The 16,648-nt window shown below is 52.4% G+C and overlaps 1 protein-coding gene across 4 annotated transcripts in view; it reads right to left on the bottom strand.

Annotated features, from left to right (window-relative positions):
- PRPSAP1 (phosphoribosyl pyrophosphate synthetase associated protein 1) overlaps positions 1 to 10,408 on the bottom strand; it is a 28,487-nt gene extending 18,079 nt beyond the window's left edge. The window contains exons 1-3 of one of the 4 annotated variants that reach the window (XM_069032249.1): positions 10,281 to 10,408; positions 9,497 to 9,608; positions 1,618 to 1,670 (exon numbers count right to left, since the gene is read on the bottom strand). In XM_069032249.1, the coding sequence (XP_068888350.1) occupies positions 1,618 to 1,670; positions 9,497 to 9,579 (136 nt within the window). In that variant the 5' untranslated portion in view covers positions 9,580 to 9,608; positions 10,281 to 10,408. The other 3 variants (XM_069032248.1, XM_069032247.1, XM_069032250.1) reach the window with 3 other exon arrangements.
- Positions 10,409 to 16,648: the final 6,240 nt, after the last annotated feature.

Genomic DNA, 16,648 nt, shown 5'->3' on the forward strand with positions numbered 1-16,648 from the left:
TTAGCAGCAACCTTGACCCGTGGTCAAGGCAGATGAGGACTTGCTCCCTTGCCCTTTGTGCACATACATACACAGATGAGCCCAGTGGATTTTCCAAAGGCTGGTCCGGGTAGCGCTGGCATGACATGCCAGTGGGTTAACTATATTTACAAAGCAAAAGCAGGCTGAATAGCTGTTTATTTTTTTCTTTAGAATTTTAGAATTTAGAAATTAGAATTTTAGAATTTAGAATTGTAAAATTTAGAAGACAATTTACCTAACTCGCAATGAGAAATCCATTTCACGCCTCCATGGAGGGCTGAGAGCTGTCAACAGTACATTCATTAGTGAGCAATTAACCGCCCAAGGCAGAACAACCTTCACTACTTCCAAGAAGGTAACTCAGCACTTTTTGCACTTTGCTCTTTCACAGCTTACATGGGATCAGCTCCATGCTGGCTGAAGAGCTCAAGGCAACACCAGGAGCTCCGAGTTCAGAGCAAGAACTCCTCAATTTCACTATTAAGGTCAAGACATTTCCACACTGACACAGGCTGGAAATCTGGGTCTCTGCTGAGCACCACTCCTACAGTCCCTGATTCAAACACAGAAGTTGAGCCCCAAGCACCTCTGCAAAGCCAAAGCAATGACTCCAGGTTTCCCACGGTGCCTGCCTGAGCCACTCATTTCCCACACAGTCATGAGCTAGAGGGCAGGGATAAGGAAAAGGAGAGCAACAGCTCCTCAGCTATGGAATTCCAAGTCTAATTGCCCTGCCCTGGCAGTAACCCTACAGGACTCTGCTGAGAGCAGACTGATCTGCTGTGCAGTGATGAAACATTAATTCAAACCTCGTAGCAAGCAACCTGATTTAAAACCAACCCCAAAGGGCAGCGAGCTCTCCCTGGCAGGAACGCACCAGCCAGCCCAACCATAACCACAGCAGCTCTCCCACTGTGAGGCCCATTCAGGCTGCAAGAGTAGCAGCACTACCACAAACCCTCCACCCCTTCCTCTAGCCTGTAGCAGCTCTCTGGTTCTACTCTCCCTTGCAAACAAGGCAATAGAGGTCTTGAAACAGAAAATGACCCTTGGCCACACAACTCTGCTGGTCAATATCCTTATGTTTTAGCTCAGCATCTGAAAATGGACGCTTGCAGAGTGTTAACTTCCTTAAAAACAAAAGCAACCTCCAAGAGGTGTTTTCCTCAGCACAGCCATGAATTTGCACTTTTAAAAGCAAGGGCAGCTGTATATTCTGTGTGGCAGGGAAGGGCTGAAAGAAAGGGATAATTTAAAAGTTCACAATGCAGACACTGAAAAAGCAGGGCATTACTTTTAAACCTGGAGATGTTTCGCTCAGCATAGGAGCATAAAAGATTTGGCAGCAGCTTAAACCTGAGGCAGGACTCTAGAGGAGAGTTTGCAGATGGGCAAACAAACAAGATAACAAGGGAAAACAAGGAACATGTTTAATTGCCTTGTCCAAGGTCAGCCACGGAGGTTTAGCGCTGCCAGGAGCAGCAGTAACATCACAGCTGAATCACCGAGCTTCTTAAGACAGGTCTGGCCAATGGAGTTACCCAGCATTTCTAAGATGACCTCAAAACAGTTGCAAATAATAGAGATTTCTCTTACCTCCATTGGTTTCCTGGTACACCACAGATTTCCCCAGCTCAGCACCGAGACGCCTGGAGACAAAAAAAGGACATTAGAAATGAAGGAACCCAGCAGTTCATGCTGCAGAGCAGGGACTGGACCACGTTACACACCACCAAAACACAGCACGGCCCAAGAGGGAGCTGAGTGAGCCAGTCAGGCTGCAGAACTGCAACCTCCCCTTCCCTGGGGGTGTCCCTGAGAGGGACCTGGGACACAGCACTCTGCAGCAGGTCACTGCTGTACCCAAAGCCTGTACAACTGAGCACAGGCTGTGACTCCCGATGGCAAAGGACACCTTGCCAGCCTGTGCAATGCCCCCTTGGGCAGGTCTGATGTGCAACTAGAGCTGAATGATTTACTCAGACTCAGCTAATGGCGCCTGAATCACTTTTTTTGACTCCCACCTCTTTTCCTTCTTTTTTTCCTCCTTGAACCTTCTTTCTGAAATAACTCGACTGATTAATGAGATTTTAACTTCAGTTTCATTTTTTCAAATTACTCGTTCCTCTTCTCAAATATCAAATCTACAACACTCACCACAACAAAGATTAGTCACCCTCCTTCTCTTTTCAATTTCTTTCTTGCAAAACAAAGACTCACTTTGAAGAGCATTTTAAAAGGCTCCAAAATGCAGACTTTTCCCTCAGGTGACACTTCAGCATTTAACTGCACTGACAAGTAATCCATTAGTAAGTACTTAAAAGCATTTGTGCTTTGACCCAGAGCCTCAGCTGTGAGACCCTGTAGCAGTGAGATGCTTGGGCCAAGTGAGATGGAGCCGGGGCAATTCTCTCCTCTCCCAGGATCTGCTTGGCGGCCATGGCCACACAATGAATTAGGAAACAGTTTATGCCTGAAGAATACCTTTGTTCACCACGCTGATTATGGCAGCAGTTTCCTGTCTGCACTTGTACTGTATTTACCTGAATATGTGCCAAAATTCTGCAGATCAGGACTAACCCTAAATTAAAAAGAGCCCACGTCTGCTGCTGGCTTTTTTCCTGGTCTACAGCCTTCAGCAGTCGGTCTCTCTCTATCTCCTTACCCACTAACTCAGCCTTGCACTTCAATTGTCACAAAGATCCGTGCTTTCAGAAGTGAAAGAGCAACACAGCCTGACCCTGGCACGCTTCTGTCCCATCAGCTCAGCTGTGAGCCAAAGCTGGAGGTCCCAGCTAGAAGCTGGCCTGGAGAGTGTGCCTGGGACAGCTGAGGTAACAGACACTCGGATGCCATGGGATCTGTTTGCTCAGCTGGCTCCAAAGCACGTCTCTGGCACACACACCCTCCCCACCGTGTGTCTGGCAGCATGTTTTGCAATGGCTGGGCCAGTGACTAAAGTGCCACCTCAAGAGCTGTACGTGCCAGACTGTCACCAGCCCCGCTTGGGTACCAACGGCAGCATCGCCCTGCAGCCCAGGCCAGGCAAGTCTCACACATCTCTAACTGGGCTCCTCTCAGCCCAGCTGGGTTAAAATTTGCAGCTGCAATGCAAAGGCATCCTCAGTACCTTCACTGTCTTCAAAAAGAGCTGGCAGCTGGTCAAGTAAAGGCAATCCTGGGCACCTCAGGGATAGACCCACAGTATAGATGAGTTTTGCAGGTGGGATCCTGCTGTCCTGATGAGGATAGCCTGGCATTTGCAACCACCAAGTCCTAATCACTGCTATGGCATCCAAGTCCAAACAAGCTCAGAAACATACACACACACACACACACACACGCACGCCCACCCCACATCAGTGTGTGGTGGGAAATGTTTAATGACTCACACTTGTTCCTCCACAACTGCATGGCAAGTCTTGCAAGCTCCCTTTGGAGGCACATGTGCCCTGACTTCACTGCAGACAGCACAATCCTACCTCAGCACAGGGAAAAAAAATCCAGTGGAGAGACTGTGCAAGTGGTCTTAGTCAGCCCTGAATCTCATGGCAGGAAAGAAAGCTTCAAAAGCAGTCCAGCCAGACTCATCTCATCAAAACACCCCTTGGAACGTGGCACTTTCAGTGCTAAGTGGTGGCAAACAAAACCAGATTTGTGGTGCTCAAGAGGAAAGGGTCTCAGATTGTTTTAGGGGAGGTTTAGATTGGATATTAGGAAATATTTCTTCCCTGAAAGGGTTGTCAAGCCTTGGAACATGCTGCCCATGGAAGTGGTGGAGTCACCATCTGTGGAGGGATTTAAAAGACATGTACATGTGGCACCTGGGGATGTGGCTTAGTGGTGGCTTTGGCAGAGCTGGGTTAACAGCTGTGCTCAGTCTTAAAGGTCTTTTCCAATTTCATGATTCCATAATGTAGCCAGCAGAAACCAGAGCCCAGTGCACTCCTACTCGCTGTACAGCAGCAATGCAGTTTCTGTGCTGCTGAAACAAGAAATCAGAAAGGCAAGTTTGCTCCCCCATAGCAGGAGGGACACTAAAACAGCTTGGCTTGGGACACTAAAACAGCTCAGTTGTCAAACCTGGAGCAGCAGAAGAGACAGGACACAGATGACAACTTAGAGGAATGAGTGGCTCTGGTCAGACAATAAATCCCTGTTCTGCTCCAACTGTTGACTGCAAGTAAACAAGAGCAGTGGATATGAGATAAAACTGCCCATGAAAGACCCAGACCAGCCCTGCCTGCAGCACTCCAGAGTTCCAGGAGCCTTAGGCACAGCAGGATCCACAGGCAGCTCCCCCAGAGCAGCTGAGGTATGTGCACCCCCAGGGGCACACCTTGCACCAAATCCCTTCCTGGAGGCTTTGGTTAGACAAGATACCAGCCAGGGAAGGAGTCTGATAAACCTTGACTGAATCAAGGACAATAAAGAGGGGACTGTTGGTGCAACTCCTGCTGTAAAGCACCAGATTCCAGAGGACTTTTATCAAAAGGGATATTTGCATGGAAGTCAAGGGCAGGGCACAGCCTTATCGACCACACAGCCTGGCAGCAGCCATAGAGTTCAAAGATAAATTTCCCCTTCCTATTACCCTTCCCTTGTGTTCTCTTCCATCCTGACTCTTTTCTCTCTAAATCCTCTCCATCCTGAAGCTCCCAACTGGTTGTTGCTTTAGAGGATAGAGGAATTGAATTGACAGCAAGAACTGTTTTCACCCAGCTCCAGGACTAACAGCATAATCCCATGAACCTGAGCTACCACAGTTCTGATCACTTGTCTGCAGACACAGGCAGACCTGCACTAGGACAGAGAAGGTGCCACTGCAGGAACCCAGACCACACGCCCAGCAGAGATAAAGCTGCTTCTGGGAAAAAAAACATTTCAGGTCCTGCAGATAAATCACATCTTAAAGCAAAATGAGCTGCTATCCTCAAACCAGCTCCATCACTAAAGCAACTCCTCTGGGGCATGACAGCATCTAAGAGGAAAAAAACCCTCTTTATGGCTTTAAAAATCCTACTCAGAGCAATTGGCCAGTAAAAATTCCTATTGATCTGGAATCTTTCTGTAAACACATCCCAGGAAGGATGATCTAACTTTCCGCAGTCTCAAAACATGCCAAGAGGATATTAAGCCCTGAATACAAAAGTGTTTATAAAACCTGTCTCAAATTCACATCTAAATGCAAACAGCTCAGGAGCCCTATAAACCTATAGTTTAATGAGGAAGTGACACACTGCAATATTTTAGGGAACACTGTGAGGCTCTATCAGATTGTCCTTTAAAATGCTCCACTAAAGACAGTCAAAAACCACTGCACCAGGCTCTCGAGACAAAGGACAGCCAAAGAGACTCCATGTTCAGCTGAATCAAATTTCAAGGGGCAAATGTACTCGCAGTATTTTGTGCCACAAGAGCCTGTTTCAGTGTCACTGAGAAGTGCCCTCAGCCCAGGCTGTGTTTCCTTCTCCCTCTCTGTGACCAGAACCCAAGACATTTGTCAGGTTATCTCCGTAGGGAGCTTCCGGCCAGCTCACAGTGCAAACATGCAATTTGAAGAGAAATCTGCACACAAAGCTCTTAATGATGATATTTTATTTTGGCAATATCCTCTTCATTATAAACACTTTCCCTGGTCTCAGCTCTGCACTCCCAACTCTCCCCACATCTACAGACTCCAGGAACCGGTACAGACTCAGAAGGAGCTGGAGCAGAGGACAGAGGGTCTGTGCTGTGCCCTACTGCGGCCAAATCAAGCCACAGCCTGACTCTGAATTGCTTTTCAAACTTCAGCAAATCTTTAAATGAAGATCAGTCATGGTCCAGCCAGCACAATGGCAGCTCTGCAGTGCACTTCCTAATCCCTCAGTACAAGAACAGCCAGGAAAGGGAAAGGGAATGGCAGCTTCCTGGATACAATCTGTTCAGATATCCTTAAAACTATCTGAGTTCTCCTTTGCCTCTCTCCATCCACCCAGCATGAGTGGGTATTTGAAGAACAGTCCCTATTGTTCATCTGCTACTGGAATCACTTGTTCCAGCCACACCAAAGCCATGCAGCCCAACTACTGGCAAATACCAGGCAGATTTTCCTCTACTCCTACCAGCCCATTCCTGGTGAAGGAACATCCCCTAAAGCTGTGCTGGCCAGCACAGGAAGCTCCACATGAGCCCAGCCTGCTCAGCCACGTTCTGTGCTCCATTTAAACTGCACAGAGATGCTCTGGCTCCCCTCTGCCCACCCTCTCATGTGCTAGCAAGATGACCTAAAGAGTACATTTCCTGCCAGAAATCCTCCTTCAGCTGAGGGAGGCTGCTGCAAGTCCTCTGAATGTACTGTCTCCCCCCAAAGCAGGGCTCACATCCCACCCAGTCACAGAAAACACCGCCCTGGGTTTAGCGTTGTAACCCAGCTCCCTGCAGCCAGAGGTCACAACACAAATCCCCATGTTTTCCTAATTCCATGTTGTTTAGGCTCATGGCAATGCTTTATCTTCAGACCACCAGCATTTTCCATGCTGCAAACTGAGTGAATCTCTGGAATACTCACATTCACAGTTGGCAGTGAGACAGTATCACATCCCACATCGCAGAGCTGCAGGAGCACTGGGGAGGCATTAGCAAGATTCAATCACCAACCCCCTCCAACCCAAACACATAAGCAGTGAGTAGAATGTAATATTTGTGCCTTCTGAGCCAGGCACTGCAATCAGAGGGAGATCTAAATGCATCTCTTGGACTAAAGATCAAAAAAGACTTCCTAGACCTCCCTCCCCCCAGCAGCACACAGGCCCATTAGGGACCAGCACTGGTCACAGAAATGATCTTTCTCCCCTGCAAATGCAGCTTGTAGTCAGGTGCCAAGTGTCCTAATTACAGCAGGAGTTTTATTTCCATCACGGAAAGAATTTAAAATAATCATCCCTCTCAATTTATAAGAGAAAAGTAAATATATGGGTTTATTTATATTTCAGTGGTGCTGAATCTAAGGAACATCTTCATTATTTCAAGTTCATAAGATACTCATTATCCATCTTCTCTCCCTGGCAGTCACTACCATCAACTAAAGCTCTGAAAACCTAAAGTGAAAGTAAGACTGGCCATTAGTCACTGTTCCATAGCCAGAGAATGCTCAAGGGGAACTGTGAAGATCAGAACTGTGCCAGAAGGTGATGCTCAGAGCCTGAAACGAAAGCAGCTCTGGAAGTTTTGCAGTAAACAAAGTGAGGAGATAAATCAGGTGTCTGAAAGCTGGTCAGTGTCACCCTGCTCCTCTCAGGACTTGAGATTCTAAAAAGAAGTCAGGACTACTCAAGTAGAGATCTTAAGCTCAATACCTACAGGTAAAGAACAGAGCCCAGATGGACAGGTGTCTCAAGGGGCCCTACTCCTAATATTGTGTGTTGTTTTAAAGTTCTTTTACTACTTTTACTCGAGGTCATAAAAAAACTTTAAAAAGAACGCACAATATTAGAGGACAGACTCACCCTTGTAAGATTGCTCCAACTCTATTTAAAGGTGCAACTGACCTCCCCAGCAAAGAACAGGCTGGGATGTGAAACAGGGGGAGAGGCAGCAGCCACGCATCTTTTGCAACCTGAAAGAACAAGGGATGTGTTACAGATCAGTTGAAACAGCCCTCGAGCTCCTAAGGGAAGGCAGTGCAAAACCACTGCACTAGATGCTGAAAACCCCTTTAATTTTGGGAGACTTTTTACTGTGGGCAAATCTGTCCCATGAACGGTTCCAGATTTTGCACCCACAACAAAGATAAACGTCCTTAAGCCTCAGTTAAGCAGCAGCTGTGTATCACAGGGCTGTGCTCGTGCCACCACCGGAGCATCCAACATCCCACTGATGGCAGAGCCAAGGGAAAAACCCCACATCGCCCCTATTAGACATTTATTCGGTGAGAGATTAAAGAGGGAGCCAGGAGGTCACTTTGGATCCAGATCCTGCTTCTTTCCCCCCCAGAGCATCCCTGGGATAACATCAGCACGTCATCCCATCCAGCGCCATGGCCTGGGGAAGCCTCTCCATGTCTCTTCTCATTTCATCTTTAAAAAGAAGGGAGTTATTTTTAAGACAAAGAGCAAGAAATAAGGATTGCCCGTTTGCTCCTTCAGTCCTGAGAACTCAGAGCTCGTCCCCAGGGGAATTCTGTTGTGCTGTGCTGACGCAACACGACAAGCCCTGTAAAACCCTGTCCCATCTGTTGCAGCAAAACTTACTTTTTCATAGAGAGATACATTAGTTTCAGGGTTCAGTGATGGGAAAGTGATGCAGAACTGACCAAATATAGCAAGAATACATGAGCAAAAAAAAACCCCAACCTTTCCACTCCCAAACACAAGGATTTTCCTCCTAGCCTCACACTTAAAGAAGTCCATCACTATTATCCTATACACCTCCCAGTCAAACAGCCAAGTTAGCTCCGTGGAGATAATCTGTGCTAAGGATTGAACACAGTGTTTATTAAGCGAGCAGGACGAATAGCAAAGCGTTCTCACTGTTTAAGGCAGCAGCACACCTGTACTTAAGTCCTGTTTCCAATTTAAGCATGCCCTTGGAGATGGGAATGGGACAGCAGCTATCTAGCAAGGATAACTGGGATGCTGTCAGCTGCAGCAGGCAAACAAGCACTGAGACCCCTCGATTTTGGGAGCAGCTGCCTATGAACTGTAGCTGAGAAACAGCAGAAAGAAAATCCAAGTCCTGCTCTAAGATGACAGCCCAATACACAGATGTCCTTCCCAGAATAGTCCCTTCGGCTGGGACTGCCCCAGTTTGAACCAAACTCACTCGACCTCAAAGTTCAAGTGCTGGGGGAAACTCAGAGCTCTCTGCACCAAGAGCCCCATTTTGGAGGCAGCTGTCACACCCCTCACTCAGCAGGACCCAGTGCATCCGTCCCGGACAAGACAAGGTCAAACTCTGCCTAAACTGATGGACTGAAGAAAAAAAGGGGCAGACTTTTACCCTGAACCAACCAGCACAAGCTGCCCAGCTCTCCCACCTCTCCAAACTCCACTCTGGTGGAGCAGCGCAAGCTGCTGTGCCGAGGTGCGCATGGACACTTCCCGTGCCCCAGGCACCGAAGCTGCTGAGAAAACAAGGTCAGGAGCCGGAGAAAGTTTTGAGCATCTCCCAAACCTGCTAAAAACGCTTTTCTGAGGTTTGCCCAGACACGTTTCACCTCCTCCCTCCCCAAAAGTAACAGCCTTTGCTGCAGCCCAGCCTTTCCAGCAGTGAAATGGATGTCTGAGAAGGAAGAAAGCGGCGGGTTCATTTCATCGCTGGGTCAGGCAGAGCTGGTGAAGATTCCCAGTGCAAAATCTCCACAAAGGTGTTCGCAGGAGACGCCTTGGGAAGGCGGGGGGATGCCAGAAGCTTCTCCAGCCGCTCGGGAGGGCTTCTGCCTGCGCCGGGGAGCGATGGAGGAGAAAGAAACTTGAAAGAGAAAGCAACTTACTCCGTGATCTTCTTCGCCAGCTCGGTGGAGGCTGCGGTGGAGTTGGCCGAGAAGACCCGGTAGCCACTTCTGGCCGCGTTCATCGCCAAAGAGTCATGCAACCCCCGTGGAGCTCGAAAGTGAGAAAAAACAGATTTATAAGGCAACAACAGCTTCCGTGGCATCCTTTTCTTTCCTCTCCGCCGCGATCACCGCCCCTTAAGGGGTGGGGAGGAGGAGGGGGAAGAGGAGGGTGGGGACCCTTCCGCTACCTATGGACTTGCTGGTCCATTCCTGCGGCAAAGTATGAAAAGGAGGGTGGAAATTGTGATTATTAAAATAAAATGGAGCAGCAGCTGTCTTGGGGAGTAGAGGGGTAGAAAAGCAGCGGGTAACCCCAATCCACCCCACGCTCACGCAGTGGCCCCTCATGCAACAGGGGAGGGATGACCCCAAAATTGGGGGGGTAGCAAGGTGGCGAGGGGCTCCCTTGGTTGGAGAAGGTGCGGGTGAGCTGAAGGAGGAAGGTTGGAGGGGTTCCTTGTGATGCAGCAGGGCTCGACCGGGGTCTCCGTGGCGGGGTAGGGAGTCCCCGTGAAGAGGGACATCTCTGGGGGGGACGGTCCCATCCCGCTCCCCTCACCCCAGCCGAGCGAGTTCCGCCACCCGGCCAGAGCGCCTCTCCCTCCGCCGCCATCTTCTCGGCGGGAAGAGCCCGCCCCCGCCGCCATCTTAGATGAGGGCACCGCAGCCGTGCTCCCCCCTCACGGCGTCCCCTCACCGCCTGCCCCAACAGCGCCAGTACCTCGGGAGGAAAGCGGCAGAAACGTCCCTCCCGGCGGGAATAAACGCAGCTCCTGCTGCCTGAGGGCGGCCCGCAGCGCGGCCGCCTCCCGCTTCTGCCCGGCGGTGCGAGGCACGGGTTGAACGCGGCGGCTGAAGTGCCCGTGCCTAAGATGGCGGCGGGGGAAACGGAAGCGCGGCGGCGGCGGCGGCGGCGCTCGGGCCCCGCTCTGTGGCGGCTGTGGCGGCGGCGGGAGGGCCCGCCCGGCCTGGCCCGCGGCTCCCGCACCTTGTTCCCCAGGGAACGCTCCCTGCCCGGCGCTCCGCTGTCTGCTCCGGAATGGGGACAAAGTTCCTCGCGGGTAGAGGCACTAAATGGCTTAGTCAAACAGGAAAGTGCAGCTCCAACCCATCTGGCAGATTCCGTGCTCTAGAGTGTGCTTATATATAACATCTGTACATCTATTAATATATTAATGCGTTTATTATTATGTAAATAATATACGCGGTTTATAGATGAAATACATAACGTCTATAAAATATTAAATCTATAATGTATACATATCACATATAAAATGCATTTTATATGAAAGTGTTTAGCAATTATACATAAAATGTATATTATGTGCTATATATGTTATATGCATAGAATGTGTATATATATATATAAATATAAGGAGGAGGTGAAACTTGACTGAACGTATGTACATTTTGTTATAATTTTTTATATATATATATACACGATATACATCTTGGCCTTGGCATCTGGGAGAATAAGGGCAGCTGACAACACTGTTGGGATCCAGCCTCAGGATGGCTCAAACACCCCACAGTGCAGCAGAAATGATGATATATGACAGAAATTATGTATCACAGGGAAGGCAAACTGCATTAATTTAATCACCAGCATTGCCCCACATCACTTGGTTCACCCTGGAGGGAGAGGTTTTTCCTGGCACTTCTCTAAGTCGCTGTGCAATACCATAGTCCCTTGGCCTGTGTCCTCCCAGCTGGGAGTGAGGGAGGAGGAGGTCTGGTGGGCTTCGTTCAGGACATGAAGGAGGTTCCCCTTCATGACCCAGTGGCTTTCCAGCTGCTCTGGCACGTGATGGCCACGGTGCCTCCAGCAGTGACTCCCTGTCACAGACGTTTCGTGCTCAGCTGGGAGCTGCAGCGCTGCCATCAGCCCCCTTGCGCTGACACTTCATTAAAGGTTGTCTCTCTTCAACACCCTCAATGCAAACCAGACAGATTTGTTCACGTCCCCTCTGTATGCCACCACTGCCCACATCCCCTCTGTATGCCACCACTGCCCAAGCACCAGGATGGAGAGTTCTGTCTCTCCCCACCACACCTGCTGACACCTTACCTTTCCCTGCAGTTCAAGCCCTACATCCTCCTGCTGTGCCTCCTAAATCCATGCCTTGTCAGAGCAGGGGCTATTCCAGTTCAGCTCTAGGGACTATTCCAGCTCTACTCCCACATCCCAGCTCGTTCCCCCAAGGCGAGGCAAGAGCTGACAGCATCAGCTGCCCGAGTTCACTCCGAGGAGGCAGCACAGCCAGGCATGGGATTCTGATCAGACCTCCAGGCTGGCATCATCCTGGGATGAATCTGCAGCATCCGTCTGCCAGAGAGCCCAGACATCCCTCCTGGGCACCCTGACCCCCTCCTGGGCACCCTGACACCAGGCTGAGAACAGTCACAGCACCCACGGTATAGCCAATCACTCCTCACGGGGTGCTGCCTTTGTCCTTCAAAAAATTTGGGGGGAGCCAGACTGTTTTTGTGACGTAGGAAGCTGGCTGCTTCCTGATGTTCCTCCTGCACCCACCAGAGACGTGGCAGTTCCCAGGGGAGCCAGGGACATCTTGCTGCAGGGACACCCAAGCAGGGGGGACATGCCCAAAGGGTGGGGAGGGAATCCTGGCACTGCAGGAGCCGTGGCATATCCCTCTGCAGAGCACCCATCCTCCCACCACCTCCCCACCAAAGACCTGCTGCTGCCCTCCTTCATAAAGCCCTTCCCTGCCTGGAACCAGGCATGTGGAGAAGGAAGGGCTGTTTATCCCCTTCCCAGCTGGCTCCTCGCTCAGCAGCCTCAGCACAGCAGCCCAGGGATGATGCTGTGGCCTCTGAGTGCACTCAGCCTCTGCTTTGCTCTCCGGGTCCCCCAGCACCCACCTCCTGTCACCATTCCTGCTGTCCCGTGGGTGCTCAGATCCATCCCGGCCATAGGGAATGGATCTCCTCGGCATTGTCACTTCCCTGCCCTTTCCCCAGCTGCTGAGGCTCAGGTGCAACAAGTTTGTATGTTCTGCTACAGGGCGGCCCCCGGCACAGCAGACAAGGTGTGCACACCTCGGAGGGGCTGGGTGTCCCAAAATCACACATTCTGGGTTCCTGAGATTCCCCCTCAGTGAATCACCGGCTTCATTCCTGCGGGGAGAGGCCAAAGCCTCGTGGGGGTGGCCCTTCGAGTCCCACCGGGATCGTTGTTGGAGCTGCAGGGTTGGGAGCAGGCCCGGGAAGGGTGGCGGGCAGAGATCACCGTGTTATCACTGCCACAACCAGCCTTTCTCCTGGCAAGGGAAGCGACTCTGATTTCTCTGCGGGCTGAAGGTCACGCGCGGTTTTACAGCCAGGCAAAGGAGAAGAAAGGAGCAATTCTGTTTACTTAGGGTGTCATTAATATCCCAGCTCCTGGCATGTACAGGGGCAGCAGGAACCTCCCCCACAGAGCAGCAGAGAGCGAGGCCGTGCAGCCCTTTATTATTCCATTATCAGCCAGGCAGGATTAGGAGGGCGGGTCAGGGAACAGTGCCGGCTTTGAGCAGGTTTAGCTCCTTTCCAAAGGCTTATCCCGGCTCAGTCTCACTCTCTGGACTGGATTCACTTATTCTCTGCGCCGAAGGGTTTGAGTAATGCTGGGGAGAGGGTGGGCATGGGGTCATGGAACTTTAATAGCCCAGCAGGCAAAACCTGGGAGGTTCCTTTAGCAGGAACTCATTTTATATGTATAATTTCAGCGACCAGGGAGGGCAGTTTCGCAGCTCCGCCAAGTCCTGCATTGCTCCCCAGGGAAAGCCAAGCCTCGGCGCTGCTTTGGGGCAGTTCTGTGCTCGGGACAACACGGTGCCGGGGCGGGACAGCCATTCCAGGCGGCTTCCTGCAGAGCTGGACGAGGTTTTGCTCTTTATTCTTACCCAAGTTTCTCCCTGGAGCCCGGGTGGGGTGGCCGGAGCGTGCCGATCCCAGCCCGGCAAGGAAGGAGGAGCCGTGGGAATTGAAGCAGCAAATCCCTCTTCTTCTTTCCCAGGCCAGAAATGGGGTCTGTGATGGGATGTTGTGACCCCCGTAAGTAATTCCACTCTGGGAATGCTGCCCGCAGGCATCGAGCATCGCAGCAAGGATCACCCCTGGATCGGGATCGAGCCTCCCAGCCCAGCCCCAGCCAGGTGGCTCTCATTGCAGCCTCTGACTCACCTCCCAAAAATTCCTGCGCTCACATCATGGCAGGAAACCGCTACCGGGAAGTGGTAAAACCCCTGGACGGCCTGAAATTCGGCTTCCCCCAGCGAAGGGGGAGATCAAACGGCAGACTTTGGCCTCAGCCCCTCTGACGCCAGGGCTTGTCATCGGGGGACGTCTCGACGAGCGAGTGGTGTGTGTGTGGTTTCTCCAGACTCAGCAGCTCTTTGCCTGGCGTTTGGGAGTGTTTTCCCTGAGGAGGCCTGAGCTCAGAAATATTTTTGAGCAAATTATCAGCTGGGAGGAATGAGCTCATCTCGTCGGCATTGTTCAGGGCTTCCCGGTGAGTCCCGGGCTGTGCCGGCAGCTCAGCGGAGGGTCAGCACTGGGGAGCAGCCCCCAACAAGTTGCAGAGCCTGGCTGTGATTTAGGGGAGCTGCCACAAAAAAACCCCTGAGCTCCTTGGAGGCTGAGCATCCTCTCTGGGCCCTGGGAGAAGCTGGATTTTGGGGAAAACCTGCCACCCCTGGGTTATGGAGGCAGGTAGAAGGTGCAGCCACTTTCCCGAGCTCTGCAGCAAATCAGTGGCAGACCTGTGTCCTAGCTCAGGCGGGATGTGATCCCAGTCACTCTCCTCCAGAAGATACCTCTGTTAGCTGTGCCCCCTCCTGCTTTGTGCTGGTCCCCTGTGTCAGCCCCAGCCCCACGGCTGAGAGGGGCTGATCCGGGCCTGGGTCTGCAAGGAGACGGCTCCATCTCCGCACCGGCCGCTCCCACAGGAGCTGCCTGGAAAGTTCCGCTGCTGCAGTCGGTGCCTGTCCCCCTGCCAAGCCTGCAGCCCTGCCAGCCCCGATGCAGCGCCAGCCGCGCTATTTCTGGCTCCACCTTGAGACATGTACCTTCAGCAGTGGGAACGATGCTAAAAGCGATGGATCCGGGAGGAGAGCGTCCCCCTCCCGTTCCTGTCCCCGGGTGGCAGCCGGCGGACGCGGCAGAGCGGGCAGGGATGTGGAGGAGCTGTGTGCCTCGGAGGGAAGCGCTGCAGTTGATGTTGCAGCAGAGCCACGTCCTCTGCACGCCTCCTCTGGGGCTGTGATGGGGCAGTGCGACCCCGAAATCCGGGCCTGCCCTGGCAGCGACAGACCCAGGTCTCTGCTGCAGCCCCCGGGGGCACGAAGGGTTATGGAAGGCCTGGGAAGCCCCCAGGCTCTGTGCTTTCTTCCCCCGGGATAACTCCCAGTGCGGATCAGCTCCTCCAGCAGCTGGGGGCAGGAGCAGGAGGAGCCCGGGGCTGGAGGGAGATGAGGGAGGTTATTGCCATATTTAACCCTTGGCTTCTTGCACAACTCAAAACAAACCTTGTCTACTGTTTCTGCCTCAGTTTCCCCAAATTCAGGGCACACATCACCTTGTCCAGCAAAACCAGGGCACGGTGCTTCAAATGTACAAGCCTTCTCCACCAAATGATGTCTGCAGAGTCTGGGAATACCCCAGGGGGCCTCCCGGGACAGGAGCTGGAGGCATGTTTGCTCTTGAAGGGAGACTGGTGGTCATGGACGGGCTGGACGCTCTGCTCCACGGGCGAGTCCCCTTTGCAATGAGGAAGGAGGCGGGGGGATTCTCCATGGGCTGTCACCCCATCACGCCAGCTCCGTGCCACATCCCCACGTCGCATCCCGGCACCTCCCTCCCACACACACGGCCTGAGCAGCGCCGCGCGGGCGGGAATGGAGCCGATCAGGACAAACCCGACCGGCAGTCGCCTGCCCACAGCCCAGGAGCTGCTGAGCACCCTTTGGGCTGCTGGTGGGGTCAAAGGGCCTTGTTAAGGCTCTCATAATTAAGATAGCCCCAAATGCGTGGTTATCAGCATGGGGAAGGAAGTGATCCCACTTCCGCGTCAGACATCACGTCTGGAGGCAAACAAGTGGTGTCCGTGTGGGACCGGGCTGAATCAGCCTGTGGCTGTGTGGGAGCAAAGGGACCCACCTGGGGCTGGTGGTGGCCACTGCGCTGGTCACGGCATCCAAGGGTGGCACAGCATCAGGTCAGACTTCTGGGAAGTCCCCACAGACCAGAACTAAGAGGGAAAAGCCCCGTCTGTGTCTCCCCTGCCATCACAGAGGCTGAGCCTGTGCCAGTCCCATTCCCCATCTGAGACAAACCTGGCTGCAGCCCCATCATTTCCCAGCCCTTGGCATCCCTGCCATGGGATGCCAACCCTTCCTGCACCCATTGCTGGCCTCGACACCTTGTGCTGAAGCCATTCTCGGCCCCTTCCCCACAGCACGAGCATGGCCAGCAGAGCCTGGACGGGCATTCCACTCCTATTTAAAGCACAGGCTGGCAGGATGAAGGGGGATCCCTGCGGCACAGGGCCTTGGATGGATGTAGCATGGTGAGGACAGAGCCCAAAGCAGCCTCATGGTCCCGCATCACCTGCCAGGAGCAATAGGACAGCTGCTCTCACATCCTCCCAACACGACTCACGCCTTCCTGAGCGGAAATTGGGAGCGGGTTAGTCACTGAGAAGGGTGAGGGGCAGGTCAGGACGCTGCACTCCCCAGCATCCAGCTATTTCCTCCCATGACACCTTGCTGAGGAACCTCGGGGCTGTTTACAAACGCTGGACTGTGTCATGGCAGCAGCCGGGGAAGCGGCTGAGAACGAATCTCACCCAGAATCAGCTGTGAATGCTGCAGATCCCAAGCCAAAAGCATCAGGGCTGGGAGCAGGATTTGCCCCTCTGAGCATCCCTTTGTACCCACAGCAGCCAGGGAAGTCTTTCTGGAAAGCGCAACACTCCAAGTCACAGCATCTTGGCTCTCCTTATAGGTCTGCTCTGGGAAAACAAGACTCAACCATGTTAATCTGCCCAGCTGGTCATCCTGTGCCCTCCCTGCAATTTCTTGGCCACTT

The sequence above is a fragment of the Aphelocoma coerulescens genome, chromosome 18 (assembly GCF_041296385.1).
Source record: "Aphelocoma coerulescens isolate FSJ_1873_10779 chromosome 18, UR_Acoe_1.0, whole genome shotgun sequence".
Lineage (NCBI taxonomy): Eukaryota > Metazoa > Chordata > Aves > Passeriformes > Corvidae > Aphelocoma > Aphelocoma coerulescens.